The following is a 22,444-nucleotide window of genomic DNA, read 5'->3' as shown; positions in this document are numbered from 1 at the left end:
TGTGTGTGTGTGTGTGTGTGTGTGTGTGTGTGGGGGGGGGGGTCCTTGGGGTTGGGTCTGTGTGGAGGGACCCCACCCCCACCCATCCCTGTTTACATGTCACACATGGCCCCTCTGCCCCTCCCCCCGCCCTCACTCTCACACAGCCCGCTGCCAAACTATGTGAAAGTCAATCCCAGCAGCCCGCGTGTTATTTTAGACCGGACACCATGATGGTACCGAGCAGCTCCGGTGAACCCAGCGAGGATCTGCACGCCAATCCGCTGCTGCAAACCCCGTAAACGGCCCCTGTTTTCCGCCCTGCCCGTCGATCAGATGTCGCTCCCGGTGGTGCTACCGGGCTCCTGCTGTCCGGTTACCGGAGCTTCCCAGCTCGCAGAGCCGTCGTACAGAAACCGACCCCGTGGTTTGTCCTCTTCCTCCCGGTTCACCGGGGGCGGCTCCAGGCTGCTGCTGCCCGGGCGGCCGCTGCTGTCGCTGGGCTTGTTGCAGCTGCTGCTCGGCGGCTCCATGGTGGCGCTGTCCTTCGGAGCTCTGTCCCTCAGCAGCTCACCTGCCATCCGGAACTCGTGTCCCTTCTGGGCGGGCTCCTCGGTAAGTTTGGCGTCTCATCAGCGCGGAGCTTTTTCACCGCTCAGAGGGCTGACCTGATCTCAGATCAGAGGACAGACTGTCCTGGCAGAAGAGGGGGACTAACAGTGGATTTGAACACAGGCATTTTCATCATCAATGTTTACTATTTTATCGGAAATGACGTCAGGCAGCAGATGAGCCACTGTATTGTCTTTCTTGAGACTGGTGTTGGAGCACATGTTGGTCCAACAAGAGACTGTGGTGATATGACCACAGCACTGTTAGCATAGTTAGCAGCATTACTTTGTTGATAGGAAACTGAGTTGGACCAGAGACGTGGTTGGACTCATGAGTGTGTGAGGAATGAAAATCTATGGAAACAACTTCATTTAATGTTTGTTAGCATTAACAATCAGATGGCTGTCTAATGAGAGAGGTCATGACAAACTGTCAACAACTCTGAAGCCCTGGTTCAGCCTCTGAATACTGCTCCTCATCCAAACAGCTGAGAGCAGCTGGTGAACACAGTGGTGCATATTAAGCAGATAAAGAGCCAGATGTCAGTAGCCTACCTGGTGGGGACCACTGAGCTAAAAGAGAGGCCAGGTGGCTGAAAACTGTCAGATTTTTCATGGTTTAAGTGTCTCTCTTAAATTCATAGCCGATAATGAGTGATGAATTCTCTACACTGTTAGCACTACAATTTGCAGGTTTTCAGCTGTTCTTTGGTTCTGTGCAGAGAGAGGGGATTTAATTGTACCCTTTGTCAGCTCCTCCTAAACACAATATGTGAAGACTTTGCTCTAGATCAGGGGTGTCAAACATGTGGCCCGCGTGCCAAAACCAGCCCGGCAGTGGGTCCAATCCAGCCCTCAGCATGAATTTGCTGTGTGAAAATTTGAAATTGCACATGGACATTTTTTATCAAGAAATTTCAGGTGGTTCATAATATGTTTTGTAAAAGGATAGTTCATTAACTGTAAACATCTTAATAATGTACTAAAACAGAGGAAAACATTAATTTTCTAAATATAGCCTATTTATAGGATACCATGCTATTGTTTTACTGGTTAGGCCCACTTGAGCTCAAATTGTGCTGTTTGTCGCCCCTGAACTAAATTTAGTTTGACACCCCTGCTCTAGAGCATCAATTTTTTTTTTTATCCCACCACCACCCCCCCTAATGGAGACATTTTTTTTGTCTTTCTTTCTTTCTCTTTTTTTTTTCTTTCCTTTTTTTTTTTTTTTCCATTCTAAGAAAAGAAAAAATACACAATAATCAGGTGGCAGTAACATAAAAACCCATCAGCACCATAAAACATAAAGGAGGACAAAATACAAAACAACAGAACAAACAAACAACAAAAAAAGGAACCTACATTAACAGCATAAAATAATCAAAACATATAATCATTAAGTGCATACTACATATTTTACACGCACCATTAATTCATATCATAACTCAATAAATAAAGGATTAATTAGTTCACTCTACAGCCACCATAAGAGCAACGACAACAATCCCAAAAACAAAAACATACAAAACAATGAACTATATTGAATCTTCCTCTAGAGCATCAATTATCTACCCATTGGCTGGATAGAAAACAAAAGATAAAAGTGTTTTTATTCCTGTTCATGCCTTGGGTTTTCTGATAGGCTGGGATCTGTCATATATGACACCTAATTTAATGTAGGCTAATTTCCTTATGTTTTCCTTCATTAATTAAAACCAAGTGGATCAGCTGTAACTAAGTAACAGTAAGAACTGATTCATGGCTCTGACAGATCTTCCTTGTGTTTACAGGTCATCCTGTCAGGTATCGTTGGCCTCACAACATGGAGAAGACCCATACTGCTGCTGGTAAGGCACTGTCCTGGTTCCTCCTTTAGAGCCCTGAGGGTGCTTTCAGACGGATCCGGTTCTGGTTCTAGTTATGGTTGTAATATACGTTACTCTGCATTGCTAAAAAAAAATGTGGCTTTTTTGCTGTCTCTGTAATCATTCTTCAGTTTTTTTAAAGTTTATTAATTATTTGGTGTGGCGTTGGAGTCCACCCAGGCTTGACCATCTCTTCCCCACGTTCAAAGATAAAAATTGCTTTACTTTATTAAGCCCCAAAGGGAAATACATCTTGTTCTTTCTTGTTCTGCTTTCTAGCTTTTCTTGAAATTCTGTCGATGCCCAAATCGCCACCAAACATTTTCTTTCTTCGGCAGACCACTACAATGTTTTTTCCAGGTTGTAGTCACTGCCTTCTCCTTCTTCCTGCATGTCTTCACAGGCTAGAATAGGGCACACTGATGATGTCATGGTTCGCAGCGAAGAACCAAGTATTTCTTGGTTCCCTTGAGAACCGACTTTTTAGGCTTTGAACCTGTTATTTTTTCAGTCTGAATGTGCCGGCCGGTTCAAAATTGGGTTCAGGAACCGCAACCAACACAGAGCACTGCCGGTGTGAAACCCCTATGAGTGTACTAACCACAGTGTTGTGTTGTGTTCAACTGAAAACCACCAATCAAAGGAGCAAAGTTAGATTTCAAACCAGGACCTGCAGATAGTGATCCCTTAGGTAGAGGGTCTTTGGGCAAAGATGCTTCATTTGTCAGGTTTTGAAGTAGAGGCCTTTCAGGTAGATGACCTTCAGGTAGCCGTCCGTTGGGTGAAGATTGGTTGGAGGTCCTTCAGATGGAGTTTACTCATGCAGACAAACAGAGGTCATGTGTAAAACCACCTGCTAAAGTGTCAGGAGAAAGGCCTGGATGAATCAAGCCTCCTAGACAGAGGGTCTTGATAAATAACTATAGGGCTGAATGGAGAAAAGGTTGTAATATGTACTGAGGCAAAATTACACAGGCAAGTGGAAGCTCTAATTCAAAACCATCAGGTGACAGTGAAATCAGTCCTTCACCTTTTCTGCAAGACTCTAAGTCAAAAGCTTCATCCTCTCAGCACACTTTTTTGATGTCCCCACCTGCTCCACGTGCGTTCTGATATATGTGGTCACTGATCACGATGGTAACAGCCACTATTTTGGTTGTTTATTCCCAGGTTGCCCTGTGTCCATTTGGTTCACATCATAAAACTGTGGTCCACTTCTCCCACGCTGTTTTTGTCCGTTTCCTGTCCATGTGATGGTTTCATGTTTTTGTCTCTGTATCCTGTCCATGTGATGGTTTCATGTTTTTGTTCCTGTTTCCTGTCCATGTGATGGTTTAGCTGAGGGACAGCAGGGGATGACCCTCTAGGTTGTAAATGCCCCCACTTCATTTAAATGATATCTGCTGTCTGTGTGTAATCAATATGTTCTGTTTCCTTCACAATAACAGCCACACATTAATGTGTTAAAATCCCAATATTGTATAAAGATGTTTTCATTATAAAGCAGGTCTAGGTGCTATATTATATAATACTGTAAAAACATCAGAGCCTCAGTCCTCAGAGAAATGGTACTGTATGTGTACTGAGCTCATGCTGATGGGAAATGATTATCTCAGATTCTTATCACTCCTGAAGTAGTCACTGTTAAACAATAGAAGTTCAGATTTAATTAGTGGGTTGGGTGAAACAAAAACAGCACACATCCCCCCAGTGAGCACGCTATTATGATCACCTGTCCATTATGGGTCGGATGGTTCCTCAGTTCCTCATATCACGGTCCACCAGATCCTCCAGATGTGGAAACTTTCCTCAGAGACTCTGCTCTATCGCATCATCATCTCCGCTGATTCAACAGCTGCACATTCAGTTCTGGAGACTGTGGAGGTCACTGAAGTTCAACTCGCCGTCATGTTGATACAACCAGTTTAGCTTTGTGATATGGAGCCTTATCGTATCATTAATGGTGACTGAGACATTCAGACCATGACTGAATGGTGTTAGGCAGAAACCATTTCTCACACCACACCACCACCAGCCTGAGGTTACACAGTTCAGGTGAGCTCTATGGATTCAGGTTCTTGTCCAACATCTGCTGCCTCTGCACAAATCCATATCCTTCAGACCAGGTTTTCAACTGTCCAGTGTTGGAGACAGTATGAACCTATCTGTGGAATTAAGATATGGAACAGTTTGAATGTGGAGTTAAAATAATGTCCAAACATAATCCAGTTTAAAAAGACGTACAAAGAAATGATTTTCAAATACAAAAATGACGGTGTTTGACAATCACAAGGTGCTTATTATTTATTTAATTATTTGGGTATTTATTTACTTAAAGATTATTGATACTATATCAGAATAAATCCAACTAAATTAACTTATTGTATAGATTATAATGACAAGAAACCTAGATAGTTAATTTATGACTAATGTGTGGGACTAAACAAATTTCACTTCTCACTCCTTTTCTGATATGAAAAATCCAATCATTATGTATTATTTTCATTTTTCATGTGTTGTCTTAAAGTATTTATTTTTATGTCTGTCCATTACTGTATTATTTTTTTCTTTCTTTTTTTTTTTTTTTTTTTTTTTACAACTAACTAACTAACTAACTAACTAACTAACTAACTAACTAACTAACTAACTAACTAACTAACTAACTAACTAATCACTCACTCAAGTAAAAACTCCATACTCTGATTAGATGGTGGAGGTGATGATGAGAAAATGCAGGTGTACAGGTGTTCCTAATAAAGTGCTCAGTGAGCGTTCTCTGAGGTGAAACTTATTTTTACAGTACCTTACAGGAATCCATCACTATCGGAAACCTAATGATTGGATGGTTTGGTAATCGGTGATAATCAGTATTAAGCTGTGCATCACAGTGCATGTATCATCTGTACCATAGCTTAAGTTGACCCATGTGTTTGAATGTGCACATCATAACTGGTGTATGATGTGTTTCATATTGTGTCATTTATCTGCTATATGATTAATTATGTTTTTGATTAGATTGATAATGTGGGTGGGGTGGAGTTATATTCAGCCATTGTTGTTGTCACCGTCTCTGTCTGATTACATCATGTTTATTACACCTGTTTATCCACAGTGTCAGACACACACGTTGAAGCTACAGTAATCCATCTTCCCTTCTGTCACCCCCACCCCCCCTCCATCCCTCCATCTCCAGGTCAATGTGTTTGTCCTGCTGTCTGTGGTGTGTGTGCTCCTTAACCTGGCTGGATTCATCCTGTGCTGCCAGGGAGCCCAGCTGGTTTCCAGTATGACCAGCTGCCAACTGGTGAGGCTGCGAAACGTCTGTGTCTGACCCTCATTCTCTCTCTGTGCTCTCCTCTCCTGTGGCCAATGTGATGTAGGGATCAACCGATATGGTTTTTTTTCCACGGCCAATACCAATTATTAGTATGTGAAAAGCAAAGAAAAATTCCAAGGCACTCTCATGAGTAAATAAAATTCTTTTAATCTGGCATTGTCACAATGACATGTTTAAAATCACTACGACGCATTTCGGCATCAGGCCTTCATCAGGGAGTCAAAAAACCTAGTTCTTTTGTCTTGGTGTTCAACCAATGACAAGCTTCCACTCGGTTACTGTGACCCAGAGTGGGTGTGGTCAGCAGCCAACTCCTGCAAAAGGGGCTTTATAAAGGGGCTGAATAAAGAAAAAACAATGGTCAGTATAGATATATTTCAAATGCATAAAGGGTGCAGATAATAAAAAATACAACAATAGATACTGGATAAGATACAACAATCAATACAACAAAAGATACAATAAATACAATCATGGACTGAATCATACCTGGACCAATCCAGGGGAAATGCAGAACTCAGAAAAAAGCAATGAAGTCTAAGTCTTCATTCAAGCCTGGATGTTTTGTAGCCTGCAGTTTATAGATCCAAAAAGCTTCCCTTTGATTTAGTTTTCTTTGTCTGTCACCTTTGCGTATGGAAGATGGAATGTGATCTATGCCAAACCAATTATTAATAATTAAGAAAACCAATATTCATTTGCAGTAATAATTATGTGGTGTCAAAATTTGGAATAACACACCTTGGATTAGAATGAATAAATACAGCATACAGTTTGTTTGTTTGTTTGTTCTACACTGAAAACCTGTCATCAAAAGACCATATTTTTTTGTAGAATACCACAAACTCCAATGCAGATCTTGGTTCAGTGTAGGCTGTGGGCGGCGCATTGTTACACAGCCAAGAGGGGTGACCTCAGGTAGAGAGACACTGCATCAGAGCCAAAGGAGCACGTTTTAAAATGCATTTATTAGGGCCCGAGCCAGTGACAACGTCACAGGGAGGACCCTATTGTAATTCGACATGCACATTAGTCAACGTGCCAGCCGACGAGTAACAACAAGTAAGCAAGCAAGTAATCAAGTACTGCATAGACCTGGCGCAAAATATCCCAGATATTGTAAAGTTTATTATTATTATTATTCTCGTTTACCGATTTCAAACGCCATTTCCACCCCTTTCCCAAGCCGAGAAACGGAGGACATTTTGTACGCCTGTGGGGCCTGTGGCAACTTAGCGTTGAGTGGTGGTCTCGCATGTGGGCGTGGCCAAATGGCAAAATAGCGCCCCCTACAAACTTGTCAAAAACCCATAGGGAAAAAAATGACGTTAATAAAAGCGGACCAAAGTCGGCACACATATTTATCAATGCAAGATGAACAAAAAATCCTCTTCTGGCGAAGCCCGAAACTCAACAGGAAGTCGGCCATTTTGGTTCAAATTTCGTTTACGCAAAACGAACTCCTCCGAGGGGTTACGCCCGATCGGCTCCAAATTGGGTAGAGAACATCGTCAGACCTAGCTGAGCTTAGCTTGTGCTCCGCAGGTCTGTAGCTCAAAGCGCTCGGCCTCTGGCGTGCCCCGAAGTTTGGCGACTGTTTCGGTGCTCGCCATGTAAATACGAACGGCTCTCATGCCCACATACTTGATCGTAGACGCTTCAAACTTGGTGCAAAAATCTAGGGAGAGACCCTGAACGATCCGACATATTATTTGCCTACGTCGCTGATAGCGCCCCCCGGTGGTAACAGGAAACGTACAAAAATTCGTTAAAAATACGTAGTTGACCAAATCGACTTCGTTCCACTTCTAGTACATGCAGACCCGGATGGTGAAGCTACATCATGAACACTTTGACCCTACGAGCAACGGCGTCCGTGTGCCGCCGCGGCGAATGTGTATCTTCCCAATTTAAATTACGTTTGCCTTTCACGTGCACATACTTCGTCGTAGCCACTTGAAATTCAAAGGACATGACGTTGGCTCCGCCCTGAACGTTTTGATGTATCGACTTCCTGCCTGGCTCATAGCGCCCCCCGGTGGTAACAGGAAGTACGCAAAAATTCATTAAAAATCCATACTTCACCCGATCAACTTCATTCCACTTCTAATACATGCAGAACCAGTTGCTGAAGCTACATTATGAACGCTGTGAAGATACGACGAACGGCGTCCGTGTGCCGCCGCGGCGACTGACGATTTTTTATCGTACAATTACGTTTGCCTTTTTCGTGGCTTTAACGAAGTCGTGTCCTCACGAAATTTCATCCACAGGTCAAGAATGGCGAGCTCTTTCAGTGGATAGAGTCGTTTCCCATGGGCGTGGCAAAATGCCTCTATAGCGCCCCCTTGAAGTTTTTCCGAAATTATCCATAGACAATTTTCGCTTACTTTGCCGTACACATACGAAACTCGACACACACCTGTATCATACCCAAACATACAAAAAATTCAATTGGAGCCACGCCCTAAACCCAACAGGAAGTCGGCCATTTTGGTTAGCATTTCTTTGACGCAAAACGAACTCCTCCGAGGGAGTTCGCCCGATTCACTTCAAATTGGGTACAGAACATCTCCAGACCAAGCTGATTACGGCTTGTGCTCCGCAGGTCTGTAGGTCAAAGGGCGTGGCTGCTAGCGCACGGCCAAGTTCTGCGATTCAGCTAAAAAGGTTTAAATGCTATCGCGCCCACAGATTTGATCGCAGCGGCTTCAAACTTGGTGCACATGATGATGACGTGACCCTGAACGATCCGACATATTACTTTCATACGTCACTTATAGCGCCCCCCGGTGGTAACAGGAAATGACATATTTTGCATCGACATTGTCCGATTTGCTCGAAACTTCACGTGTGTGATGAGGTAACGACCCCGAACGCAACGGCACACATCCCGTTACTGCCCCCTGGTGGACGAACCGTAAACTTGCCGTAACTCCATCGTACATTGTCCGATTTGCTCGAAACTTCACGTGTTTGATGAGGTAACGACCCTGAACGCAACGGCCCACATCCCGTTACTGCCCCCTGGTGGACGAACCGTAAACTTGCCGTAACTCCATCGTACATTGTCCGATTTGCTCGAAACTTCACTTGTGTGATGAGGCAACGACCCCGAACGCAACAGCCCACATCCCGTTACTGCCCCCTGGTGGACGAACCGTAAACTTGCCGTAACTCCATCGTACATTGTCCGATTTGCTCGAAACTTCACGTGTTCGACGAGGGGACCGCCCTCGACGCAGCCGCCCACGTCCGGTGGCGCGCGGGGGTTTCGAAGAGCGACCCGGTGGAAGCGGGGACCGGGGGGTCGTGGGAGCGGGACGCCGAGTGGCGTGGATCGAGGGCCCGTCATAGCCGCTTGCGGCTTTAATTTTATCAGTTATTGTTGGGGGAAAAAAATGCCCTGTGCCGATTATCATAAATATGCGGAATATCACCTATCCTTGCCGATAATCGGTTGATTCCTAGTGTGTTGATGGTGGCCCCATGCTCACTAATGTCAGCTGGTCTGTAACAAACCTGTTTATTGTCAGGACACCACAAAGAGACGAAAGTTTGATCATGAGAAACACATTAGCATAAAGGACCTGCTTGACACGGATGTCTTTTGAAAGGTCTTTTATTCTGTCTCCCTCTCTCTTACATGGTAGAATTAGAGGACACCTTTAAAAGAACAGGCAAAAGTTTAAAAGTCATTTTAAAGTTTTATAACAGTCTGTCCATCAATAATAAGGTCTAACTATGTCAACACAGCAGAAGTCCAATCAGATAAAACTACAGAAAATGTGTCACATATACAGTATATCCATATAAAGCCTTAGCCACAATAACAACATTACACACAAATACTATAACAAATCACACCCAGTTAGTGAGTTCACTGTGAACCATTTGCACTGGAGCTTCATGTCTTTCTCCTGCACCCATGTTCATTCTGACCCATAGTAGTACAGTCATATCCTTAGCTGAACAGCATCTGCCTCGGAACATCTGTATCGACTTGACTTCACTCCTTGCAGCTTCATTTTGACTGTTAATGTTAAAGAAAATTGGAGGATCAAGGATGGTAAAGAAAGGTTAAAAGTGTTTCCTTTATTTAGATTGGCATTAATATTAGGAGTGTTATAAATGAACTATTAATCTATCAATAAATGGATTTACAAAAATCCTATAAAACATTCATTAAATGTAGCATTAATAAAACCATTCATTGACATCCCTGGTCCTCCAGACTTCAGTGGTGAGTCATCCAGACTAACAGTGTCACAGTTACAGCTAAGAATAGACACCAGTCACTAAAGCAATATCTCTCCTTACATCTGATCTCAGGACAGCACTCTGTCTCCGGAGGGATCCGATGCCTGCTTACAGCTATTATGTAATGAGCTGCCCTCTAGTGGCAGCAGCAGGATGTTGTCTAGCTTGTTGGATTTGTAGGTTGTGGTCATCAGCGACATGAACGGTGCTTTATTAGCACATGTGATCGGTGATAATCTATAGTTATAGTGTGAAAGTCAAGTCATTGCACAGATGTGTGTGGAAGGGTTTCAGAAGCAGCTGTAACAAGTGAACAGTATGTGAACTATGAAGCAGAGCTGTCACAGACAAGTTTATTCAGTTGCAGTTCATGTTATCGCATAATAGCCAAACTCTCCCCTCTTAGTTTTCATATTCATCTGCCCTCCTCTCTGTCAGTCAGGGTGGACTCTGCAACTGAGTCTCAAAGAAGTGAGACAAGTTGAGACAGAGAAACACAGACTGTGGTTGAAAAGTCTAAATAATCTTCTCACTAACCTCAGCCTCAACTTTTCCCCAACCTCGATGGAAAACATCATGAGGTCAATGAACGAGTTGAAGGAGGAATCCTGAACACACCGCAGAGCGAGTCCAACTGCGCTCACACTGGCTGTTTTTTAAACCAACTTTATTTACAAAACAAGGACAGGAGACTTTTAATTCAAATGGACAATAGATAATATGATAAAACATACAGACATACTGTAAGTAGATTATAATCTAGTTTTGACATTTTACACATTTGTTCAGTGGAGAAAATATTTTTAGTGCAGTGAGCAGGTTTGAATTGATGTTTATAGATTTTGATGTTGATGATGAAAATGGTCTGTTTGTTCTTCATTATAACTCAGCTGGATTTAAAAGAAACAGAAGTCTATATTTCAGATTTTCCATACTTTTTAGTTACTACTTACTTTTTCACATAGTGGCAGATAGGTTTGGATAGCTTCTTTCCCTTAATCAATAAAATCATCATTTAAAAACCGCATTTGATATTTACTTGGGTTATCTTTGTCTAATATTAAAATTAAAATTTGTTTGATGATCTTAAATATTCAAGTGTGACAAATAAGAAAATAAGAAATCAGGAAGGAGCAAATACTTTTCCACAGCACTGCAACTTATTAACCTGCTTCCACCTCTCTCTCTCTCTCTCTCTCTGTTGTTTCAGAGTGAGGATGGAGATGTGTGTCACTGCTGCTCCCTCTCCCCCACCTCCTCCTGTCCGGAGGAGAAGCTGCTGGAGCTCCACCCAGCCCACTCCTGCAGCACCATGAGGATCCTGCTGAAGGTGAAGCTCTTCATATTCCCTGGACATGTCACACAGTTACATGTTTAAAAACCATTCCTCTGTAGTGTCTGTACATCAGTTGAATCAGATGTGTCTGTTTGTTCAAATACTGAGAGGAACCACGTTGATGCTTCTGACCTCATGATGAACAATTAATGTGAGAATCTGTTTTACTCACGGGGATGCAATTACAAAAAAATCATATGAAAACATGAATCAGTGATGTTAGTGAGTGAGCGTTAGTGTTAGTAGTGAACAACATGTCCCATCCTGAGATAAATGGACTCTCCAACCCAAAGTTGCAGTGGACACAGACACACACACTGGAGAGTTGAAGACTTGGTCTGAGGGATCTGGACTGGTGCAGAGGCAGCAGATGTTGGGTGAGAGTCTGAATCCATGGAGCCCACCTGAGCTGTGTCAACACCAGGGTGGTGGTGGTGGTGGTGGTGGTGGTGGTGAATGTCTCTGTCACAGTCTTACGGATAAGATGTCACATGTCACATGAGGAGAGTTTCTGGTGGACTGTCATATGAAGAACCGAGGAACTAGCCAGTGTTAAAGAGGAATTATATTACATTGTTAACCTTAACTGAACAGCTTTGGAGCAATTGTGATGCTTAAATAAATGACCAGTAACTTGTTCCAGGGAGAATGGAGGCTCTCTGCCTTCCACCTAGCGTCTCTTGGCTGAAAACCAACCTTGTAAAATCAGAGCCTCTGACCCGGTGTCCCAGCTCTCATCTCTGCGGCCCCGCGACACAAACGTGCCCCGCAACCTGTAATCTCTTGTTTATGACAGATAAGACTATGCAAATATACACAATATCCACTGCTCCATGGATTGATTTCACGCAGGCTTCGTTGAAAACAAATGCACATGGCCGAGAGGAGGGTTAGCAACACAGAAGAAAAATGACCAGACTTTAACTGCCTGCTCGACCATATGGTTTATCACTTTCTGGGTCACTACATCTCAATGAGAGGAGTGCCTAACTTAACTCAACCTGGTTGAGCCATCTCTACCACTTGGCTGAGGTACGTTATGCTGAAAAAAAGGGCACTGTGTCTTTAAATAGTATTCTTCTTCATCCCCCCTCAAACCAGGAAGTCAGAAACATGAAGATCATTCCAGACATGTTGACTGTTTTTGGTAAAACTTTAAGATATGAATAGTTTTCTGACATATCTTTGTGTTAGAGACCTTACAAAACAGAATTATGTTACTTGATACCACCTAAAAACCTAAATTAAATGTCTAATTATTTTTAAAACATGCTCAACCAAAAAATGCATGAGGGGCTATCTATACTCTCTCTCACACACACACAAGTATACTCTCTGTCACACACCACTGTACTCGTCACACAACACTATCTTACACACCACTCTATACCCTCTCACAAACACTACTATACTATCTCACATTCACAAATATACTATAGTGGTGATTGTGTATCAGTATAGTAGTGTGTGTAAGAGAGGACAGTGTCTCTGTATGAGTATAGTAGTGTGCAAGAGAGTATAGTGGTGTGTCTGAGAGCAAATATGAATTATTTCTCAAGGGGCCTATCATAGGAATGCTTTGCAGTATATCACCAGAGGTAAAGTGGACACGCCCCAGACATTTTTTGTTGTTTATTTCTTTATAAATTAGATTTTAAAATAGCATTTTATTTGAATTAATCGACTATTTCTGGTATTTGTATGAAGTTCTGTACTTAAACCATTAAGTGAAATCTCAGCCAATAGAGATCAATATTTTAACTGTAATTGAGTGTGGACTGGTTATGACTAACCCAAGGGTAAAGGAAATGCAAAGAAATCATTTTTTCACTGCTTTTTTCTTGGTGGGGTCGTTAAAGGGTTAAAGAGGTGCTCCTGATAACCTGATCACTGTGGGCCTGTTTTCATCCATCCTAACTGATCTGCATCTCCGTCTCTCCAGAAAGTGCTGTTTGCTCTCTGCGCCCTAAACGCTCTGACCACAGCCGTGTGTCTGATGGCGGCTGCCCTGAGGTACCTGCAGATCTTCTCCACCAGAGCGCCCTGCATGGTACGAACACCACCCGAGCCCCAGGAGGTTTCTGAGCCCCAGGGCCCTCAGCTGTGTAGAAAACCTGCATCACTTCCTGTTTTACTTCTTGACCATGTTGGTTTTAAACACATTGTCAGTTGGTTGTAGAGCATTGTATCCCCCTGGTCCTGGATCAGTGCCTGTGGGTTCATCCTCGCATCGACCACCCAACAGTGACTCACCAGGCCTGATCATCCAGTTGTTCAAAAGGTGTAATCCGGATCAAAGTTATGTGGATTTCAAAAACGCTTTTTTTGCTATCCAGGATCATGTAATCCGTTTTACTTTTATTCCAGTTGTTCAAAACAAAGTTGGATTGGATCAGTCTGATCCAGATCCAAACTTTTCAAGATGACCAAATCCGGATAATGAAGGTTCTAAATGTGTATCATAGTGAAGGCTGCTAGGTAGATTAAAAAAAAACAGGTAGAACAGCAGCATGGGGTCACTCATGTGTGTGTTTATTTGAAAATGGGGTGTATGACCCCATCTGGTCTGGTTGTTTAAATAATTAAAAAAAACAAATATAAAGTACATTATTTGACAACTTTGAATTTTTGAATCCTGAAATCCCCCTGAATCCACCAAAGTTATCCTGATCCTACTAAAAAGTTTTGAACAACACAAATTGAGGGTTTGATCCAGATTAAAACCAAGATTGGATTACGTGATCTAATCCGATCTCCGAATCTTTTCTTAGTTTTGAACAACCCCTTTTTCAAGATTTGATCCGATCCATTATCCAAGATCCGATCAGATTACCTCTGAACAACTGGGCCCAGATGTATAGGCTGATGTGTGATGTCACGTGTCCTCTGTCTGTGATAGGATGAGCCCAGGGCCACAGTGGAGGAAAGGGAGGAGCCTCCCCAAGTCCCAGATCCAGATGAGTTTGTGGCTCCAGCCCCTCCTCCTTCCTACTTCTCCACTTTCTACTCATGCACACCACGTCTGACATGCCGGTAACACACACACACACACGCATCCGCAGTCCAGGGTCTCAGTTTTATAACCAGGCCTTGGACTGCTGATCCTCACAGAGTGTATCAGTGTTGTGTTTGTGTTGCTGTGTGTACTGACAGATGAGTGTGTTGTTTGATTTGTGTCAGGACACTCGGGGACAGCGTGATCCCTCTCCCTCATATCTATGGGGCCCGGATCAAAGGAGTGGAGGTCTTCTGTCCTCTGGATCCTCCGCCTCCGTATGAAGCTGTTGCTGGAAGTTCCACTAACACAGACACACAGGTAAAACTCAGATCATCGCCTTGAACAGTAACCTGGAGGTTAATGGTTGTGCAGCAACACAACAATAACACATACGAGACAAAGCCCCCTCCATTCAAACAGATCTCTGATCTTCCTGAGTGAAGACATTTTTTTAAGTAGATTTTTTGGCATTTCATGCCTTTATTAGATAGTACAGTTGAGAGACACAGGAAATAGGGAGGCATAGAGAGGGGGAATGACATGCAGCAAAGGGCTGCCCGATGCGGGATTCGAGGAATTCTGCCCAAATCATTGCTAGTTGACTACAGCTGTAGGACCCTCTGGGACCCCCCCACTGACTCAGCCTTTGATTGACTATCTCTGACATGGTAGGCCTGCAATGTTTTTAAAAAGAAATCTCTGCTTGAAAAAGGTCCTGAGGACCGAAACGTCGTTTCCTCTATAATAAAATGTACGGACAATAATTGGATTGTACTGAATTTTTTAATATATAGCTCTTTGTCAGCAGATACAAGTGATTCAAACTAAGACATGAAATGGGGACAAGCATTAATGTTTCCCCCTAACTATAATAAAGTAGTATTTAGACGGAAGGGTAAGGCTGGGTAGGGTGGGAGGGAGGGATTTATTTAGGTTTTGTTTTTGTTTGTTTATTTTTCTGTACTCTGTAATACATGTGTATCTGTTCTTCATTTACCGTTGTTATATGTTCTAAAAACAAAAAGAGGACAGTATGTCCTAACTGCACACATTTCTATATGGATATACATTATACTCGTGTGTATGATGTGGATAATATAACAATGTTACAATGTGCTCTAATAAAAATATTTGAAAGAAATGGGGACAAGCATTAGACCAGGCTTTCCCATTATAGTGGGCGGGGAGAATGGTTTGTTTTCCCCCACTGCTCTTACCGGAAGTGACGTTTTTATGGGCGTTCTTGGTTGCAAACTCAATCTATATGGGGAGCCCGCTCAACCTACTGCACCACTCCACATCCCAGTGAAGATGGTTTTTAATGTAACATTTTTACAGCAGTATCAGGCAGAAGAGAAAACACCAGAGTGTAGTTGAACGCATCACCAAGACACAAAACAAAGACACAAAACAAAACAAACACACAATGCAGTGATGGTGTGTGTGTGTGTGTGTGTGTGTGTTTTGATTCCAGGAGACAGACATTCCTCTGACTGAGCTGAGTGTGAACACCAGAACCACTCCAACACCACCAGCCCCCAGCAGTCCAGGTAGGACACACATACACAGACCTGTCCTGCCCTGTGATTGGCTGAGTGACAGACAGGCTACATGCTCTGCTGGTCTCTGGAATAGTTTGTGATGATGTGGATCTCAGGACCTTTGACGTGTGTCCATCTGTCTGTGTCTCATCAGGTCCAAGTCCTCAAACGGTGTCTGCGTCACCAGGCGTGGTTCACCAAGCCAAGGCCCAGCCCCAGCCTCTTCCTCTTCCTCTTCCTCCTCCTCCTCCTCCACCTCCTCCTCCTCCTCCTCCTCCTCCTCTTTCTCTGCAGCAAGCTTCAGGACTGGCCACCTTGAAAAGAGCAGGGATCCGTCTCTCCAGCAGTGACCCAGCGTTGGTGGACCTCGCTGCTAAAGGTTAGTGAGTGTTTATTGTCCCACAGTTGGACTGACTGACTCCATCAGCTCTTTATAAAACCACCCATCAGTAAACAGCATCATAAACATCAGGGAGACCTCCAGAGACCCTGATGTCTTGTTTCCACTCAGTCAAGGAGAACAGAAGAATATAAATATAAATATATTTTATATATATATGTATATATACCTCTATTCTGCTGGACTGGCCCCTAAGCCTCGTCTACATGCAGTCCTTTACTCCCCAAACCTTTGTAACTAATCTGTGGCTGTCCATATCAAAGTGTAGGCATTTGTAGCCTTCAGGTCATAATTTATTTCCGGCGCAGTCAGATGACAGTGGCGCCGTATTGAATGTTTTCTTTTCCCCAAGGTCTCTACTCTCCTCTCAGGGCATATTTCATCTAAGGAGGAATCCACTCATGCTACGTCCTTGTGATCACACGGAGCCCTAAAATTACTTATTTGGGGTCAACCTGACCTTATTTTTTATGGATGCAGTATATCACACGTATATCACACTCTGATGAACTTTAACCAGTCTGGGGTCATGCTGTACATGTATCACAGTATAGTACAGTACAGTACTTCATAATAATAATTAAAATAACAATAATAAGAAGAAGAATTAAATAAGAATAAGGATAATCATATGATGCAATCAGTGTTTGACAAAGAGCAAAATATGAAATCAGTGAGTTCAATAGATTAAAAAAGGAGATTAAAAATGTATGCATATAAAAAATCAGGTGTACAAAAACCTACAGGCCCATCTCAATTAATCAGAATATCATGGAAAATAATATTTTTTAATTTCTTTCAGTTTCTTAATTAAATTTGTGAAACTCATATAGATTCATTACACATGGACTGAAATAGTTCATGCCTTTATTTATTTTTTTATTGATTCTTCTTTAATGATTATGTTTTGCATTTAATGAAAACCCAAATTCAGTAAAACAAAAACGAGAATATTGTGAAAAAATTCAGTACTGCAAAGGTTTTCCTGAGTCTTTAAATGGTCTTAGTCTGGTTCAGTAGCTACACTATCATGATGAAAACTGCTGACCTCCATTATATTCTACTTTATTGAAATGCACCTGTATGTAGAGTGTGTTTAAGAGAAATTAAATCATTAAAACCAGTAAAATATCTCTGAGAAAAGTTTGAAGACAGCACAGACTCAGAGGGTCCCCTTTAGTCTTTGGCCTCTGGGACAGACAGAAGACCTTGTGTGGGTATGGAGCTAAAAGATAACGTGAGAAGGCGAACGGAGGGCTTTATGTTGTGATCAGATCTTAAAATCCAGTCTAAAAGCTACTGGGAGCCAGTGTAGAGAGGCTCCAACAGGGCTGAGGTGATCTTGTCCCTTGGTTGGACTTGAGAACCCGGCAGCAGAGGTCTGTATGATCAGCCATGTGTCTGTGGCTCATGTGGAGCTGAAGTCAAAGGTGGTCATCCACTCCCAGACAGTCGGTCTGGAGCAGATGAGCCAATAGCACTGGAGCATGAATAGAGTTTCTTCAGCTGCTCTGCTCCGACCTCCGGCTGCTGCGTTGGTACAGTGATGAAATAAACATGAGCAGATCTGTTTGTAACGAGAAACGCTCTGCTCTGATGCAGGCTGGAGCAGCAGCGACACCCCCCTCGCTCCGTCTCCGCAGACGACGGACTCCTCCACCCAAACCTCCCAGCCCACCCTGGCCGCCCAGGGCCAGGTCACGCTGCGACGGGCCAACAACGACGGCAGGGCCCCCCGCCGGCCCCGGCCCACCTCCATGGTGGACTACCAGAGCTACCGACACACGCAGCTGCTGGTCAGGAGGATCCTGGAGCAGCCAGCCGCCCAGGGCCTGGCCCCTGAGGTCCAGGAGCTGGTGGACAGCATTCGAAATGTCCTGCAGTCAGACGAGGAGCACATGGAGGAGGCTGTACGCTGTGCTAGTTACATAGAACAGGTAAAGATCACACACCGACAACACCTGTCTCAACAGAACATGGACTAAACTCCAAGATTTACATAAGAACCTGATGACGGAGGATCAGGACTGATTTCTTTTCTTTTCTTTTTTTAAATGTATTTAGGTTCAATCAATACACATATTTACCTCTGCACACAATTTGTGTAGAACCAAACATTTTTTCCTATAGCTCCAGCTACTTAAAGCAGAAGTAAGCGATCCTGTCGTTTTGGCTAACTTCTTGTCAGCCGATGGAGTTAGCAGCCCCCGCCCTCGTCATGGATCTATTGGTCCTCGTCCCTACGTCACCACATTCACGCGCATCCCTTGGCTGCACACACAGCCCTTTATGCCGTTCTCTCTCCTCGTTGGATAAAGGTTGTAGGATTCAAGAAAAGTTTTCTCCTCAGCTCAGAGCAGAGCAGAGTGACTGAGAGACCCGTGCTTCGGTCCAAACACTCTATGTAAGTGATTGCTGTCGGAAGATATAACTATTTAAGACTTATATTAACACAAAAATATTGCTTACTTCTGCTTTAAAGATTATACATAAACATCAAATAGCAGGTAACACAACTTGACATATGACAGATGTTCTTGGAACTTTGATGCATTTGCTTTGGAAACAAAAACGCCTGTGCCATGAGGTCGAGACACAGCAACTTGTCAGTTCAGCCTGATGGATCTGGATGGCCTTGTTTCCATGGTGTCTCAGGTCCACTGTGCTGATTGGCCTTCACATGGCTGCTTGCATCTGTGTTTAATGTTTTTTGTCTGTGCTGCATCTTGTCCTGAACATTAGTTTTATGTTTCCTGTCAGGTGTTCACCGACTCAGAGATGGGCCCCGGTCAGCCTAAACCCCCCCAGCGGCCGCAGCCAGCCGCCAGCTCCTCCTCCTCCCAGACTTTCCCCCGCCCCCCCAGGAGGAGGTGTGGCGTGCTGCACCTACGGAGCTGCGGGGACCTCAGCTCATTCACCTGCGCGGCGCTCGAGTCCCCGGAGCATCAAGGAAACAGCAGAGGAGGACTGTCCAGGGCGGGCTCCAGGACGGGGTCAAGGACAGGGTCCCGCATGGATCGTCCCGATCGTCCTCACAGTCTGATCGGAGTGTTCAGAGAGACGGTGCTCTGAGGGACAAAAATTTGGACACTAAATAACCTAATCCAGCCCATGGACTGCAATCCCCACCACTGAGAAGGTGTGTGTGTGTGTGTGTGCGTGTGTGTGTGGTTGTGTGTGTGTGTGTGTGTGTGTGTGCGTGAGTGTGTCTTGTGTAACTTTTTCTGTTAAACCTTGTGTTGACAGCTCATTGGTAGGGATGGGAATTTTATTGATACTGGTGTCATTATGGAGTTAGCTCATCCATCCGATTCTATATTAATTTATTATTATGTTATATTATAATTTTAAAAAGCCCAGGGGAATGAATTCTGCTGTGCAATGTAACGATGGACTGGATCAGTGTGTCCCCTATATTCATTCTTTCAAATTAGAGCAGGGCAGCTCAAGCCATAATAAATTCTAGGGGAAACATTGCTTGAAATCTCAGAGCCACATTGAGCCGTTTTGTAGCCACACATTGGACGGCTGTTGATGGATGAAACCATGTGGTACTGGTTACTGTTGAGATTCCCATCCCTACTTATCGGTGAAATAGAAAACTTGTCTTGAGACCCAGCACGCTTCATCCAGGGTCACTGCAGGTGTCTCTGTGTTATTTAATGCATAGATAACTTGACTTTAAAACTGTCAGTGTTAAACCTTTATTTTTTGAGTCAAACGTTTCTCAGTTATTTTCAAACAATTTTCTTGGAAAAACATGAAATCATCCAGGTGCTCATTAACGACTTGTTCATGATTTACTGAATATTGGAAACACCATGTTTCACTCACCTGCTGAATACTTCAAATATGCCATTTGAACACAGTCTGAAAAGGACGTTTGACCTTTGTCCTTAAAGCTCCACTAAGAACTGGACAAATGGAATGAACTGGTTGAGATCGGTGTGTAAACTGTGCCTCTCGTTGAGTTATTATAGGAGAGTGTGAAAGGCGTGCAGCTCCCTGTGCTCTGGACTGAAACTGTCAACTGTGTTGAAGTGAACGCTCCACACTGATCTATTTAAGCTCTATTAAAATAAATGTTCTGTTAAAGAGTTGGTGTGAATGAAGTGACATTTACATCATGTACAGTGATGACAGAGTTTCATGACGACCTCATGTCTGAGGGACTGAAGACAGTCATTTGCTGCGTGTTCAATAAATTTGGGTTAATTATCTATAACACACAGTTTGATCTGAGTGTTCAGCAGCTCAACACATCTGTGTGTGTGTGTGTGTGTGTGTGTGTGTGTGTGTGTGTGTGTGTGTGTGTGTGTGTGTGTGTGTGTGTGTGTGTGTGTGTGTGTGTGTGTGTGTGTGTGTGTGTGTGTGTGTGTGTGTGTGTGTGTGTGTGTGTGTGTGTGTGTGTGTGTGTGTGTGTGTGACTGGTTGTGATGACCACAGTCAGAACTCTAATTACCATTAAAATCACAAAGGTTATAATATCTTTATCCACCTGTCATAACTGAAGTTAGTGATAGGTGGTGACAGTATGAAGCATTAAGGCAGTATTTTTCAACCTTGGGGTCGGGACCCCACGTGGGGTCGCCTGGAATTCAAATGAGGTCGCCTGAAATGTCTAGGCTATATATGTTTTTAACAAATTATTATTCTTTTTAAACTTATTGAAAACACCACACACAATCTTAAACAACTCTATTCTATACTTTAACTTCAAATAAAAATATCTGAGCTGGCACATTTTGATTGACGTGCAGTTACGTGATTGCAGGGTCGCCAGAAATTTGTGATGTCATAATGGGGTTACAAGGCAAAAAAGGTTGGGAACCACTGCATTAAGGATTTATGAATGGTTTACAGCTAGTTAACCTGTGAAAAAGCTCATCTCTTTAGTTACTGAGATTTTGTACCTGCGGCTTGTTGGTGATGTAAATGTAGGATAACTTTGTTATAACTTATTTATAATCCTTTAATATGGCAGTGCCTGAGATTCTACTTTTAGGTGTTAGTTTGCTCTGTGACTCATTGTAAAAGAGTTCAGGTGAGCTAAAGTGAATACAGGTAACATGTAGCAACACTGTCACTGTTGCAGCTTTTAAACAGCATCAGATTAACGCCAGACACCCAGCAGCTCTGGATGAGGAGATGTTTTGACTCACACACACACGGTTCAGACAAAGCAATGACACATACTTGCTTGTTGAAGTCTTTTATTGTTGTAAATACTGTTACAAACATTCTGTGCTACAGGAAGAAGCTCCATTAGCTTAGCATCACAGAAAAGCAAATAAATACAACATTGCTGCTGCTGCTGCTGCTCTACAGAAATGTTTCTATGTTGAGACACTGAGTTACATTTCACTTACATTCAGAATGAGTGCACTTGGAAATACTTGTTATCAACCGCGCTGCTGCTGCTGCTGCCGCCTCCAGCCTCAAGTGCTCATTTCCATGGTTACCTTCACCGTGTCTGTACCTGTCAACACCTGAAGTAACATCACACACCTTCAGGTATCTTGTGCTCTAGCTGTGTCCGCTCACCTGCAATCTCCCATGCTGCATTGCTCTCTACTGACTTGACGTATCCAACACACAACCATTAGAAGTATATACCTTTACATAGTTTTCTATATAGTTCATCTATATGTATATTTTATATATATCCAGCTGGTTTCTGATTCAACATGGAGTACATTGTTTGTAATCGCGCGCGCACACACACACGCACACACGCACACACACCAGAGGAAAGAAGAGGACAGCATCATGTCCGGTCTGCTGCTGTTGCCTCTTCCTCCTCTGAATCCAGTAGTAGTAATAAGGCCAAGATGAGCTTCATGATGACGACAGACATTTGGAGCCAGCTGTGGGCTCTGGGGGTGGGGCAGTGGGGGGTGTGGGGGGGGGGCGGGGTCAACCTGTCGCTATTTGACCTTGAACACAGAGCAGTCTGATGAGAGAAATTCACAACATCCCAAAGGAGAGAAGAGCTGGTGGCAGCTGATGATGAAGGCAGGTACATTCCCAGAGAAACACAGGCCAAGAGGAGTCCAGGGGGGGGGGTGGGGGGTGAGGGGGTAAATGCTTTAGGCTCCACACATTCACAAAAACATC

At 43.4% G+C, this 22,444-nt stretch overlaps 1 protein-coding gene across 2 annotated transcripts in view; it reads left to right on the top strand.

The window, feature by feature from the left end:
* The first annotated feature begins 141 nt into the window (after positions 1–141).
* fam189a2 (family with sequence similarity 189 member A2) overlaps positions 142–22,444 on the top strand; it is a 26,317-nt gene continuing 4,014 nt past the window's right edge. The window contains exons 1-11 of one of the 2 annotated variants that reach the window (XR_014595610.1): positions 142–594; positions 2,381–2,437; positions 5,649–5,759; positions 11,263–11,382; positions 13,331–13,438; positions 14,288–14,421; positions 14,569–14,704; positions 15,861–15,936; positions 16,082–16,306; positions 17,930–18,264; positions 19,088–19,466. Coding sequence is in view for 1 of the 2 variants with exons in the window: in XM_083978918.1 (XP_083835044.1) it covers positions 316–594; positions 2,381–2,437; positions 5,649–5,759; positions 11,263–11,382; positions 13,331–13,438; positions 14,288–14,421; positions 14,569–14,704; positions 15,861–15,936; positions 16,082–16,306; positions 17,930–18,264; positions 19,088–19,399 (1,893 nt within the window). In the remaining variant the exon portion in view is untranslated. Of the gene's footprint in view, positions 595–2,380; positions 2,438–5,648; positions 5,760–11,262; positions 11,383–13,330; positions 13,439–14,287; positions 14,422–14,568; positions 14,705–15,860; positions 15,937–16,081; positions 16,307–17,929; positions 18,265–19,087; positions 20,425–22,444 lie in introns of those variants that run through there. The other variant, XM_083978918.1, reaches the window with a different exon arrangement.

The sequence above is a fragment of the Trachurus trachurus genome (assembly GCF_905171665.1).
Source record: "Trachurus trachurus genome assembly, chromosome: 9".
NCBI lineage: Eukaryota > Metazoa > Chordata > Actinopteri > Carangiformes > Carangidae > Trachurus > Trachurus trachurus.
Note: the sequence above shows the minus strand (reverse complement) of the source record. Positions and strands in the feature narration are given on the sequence as shown.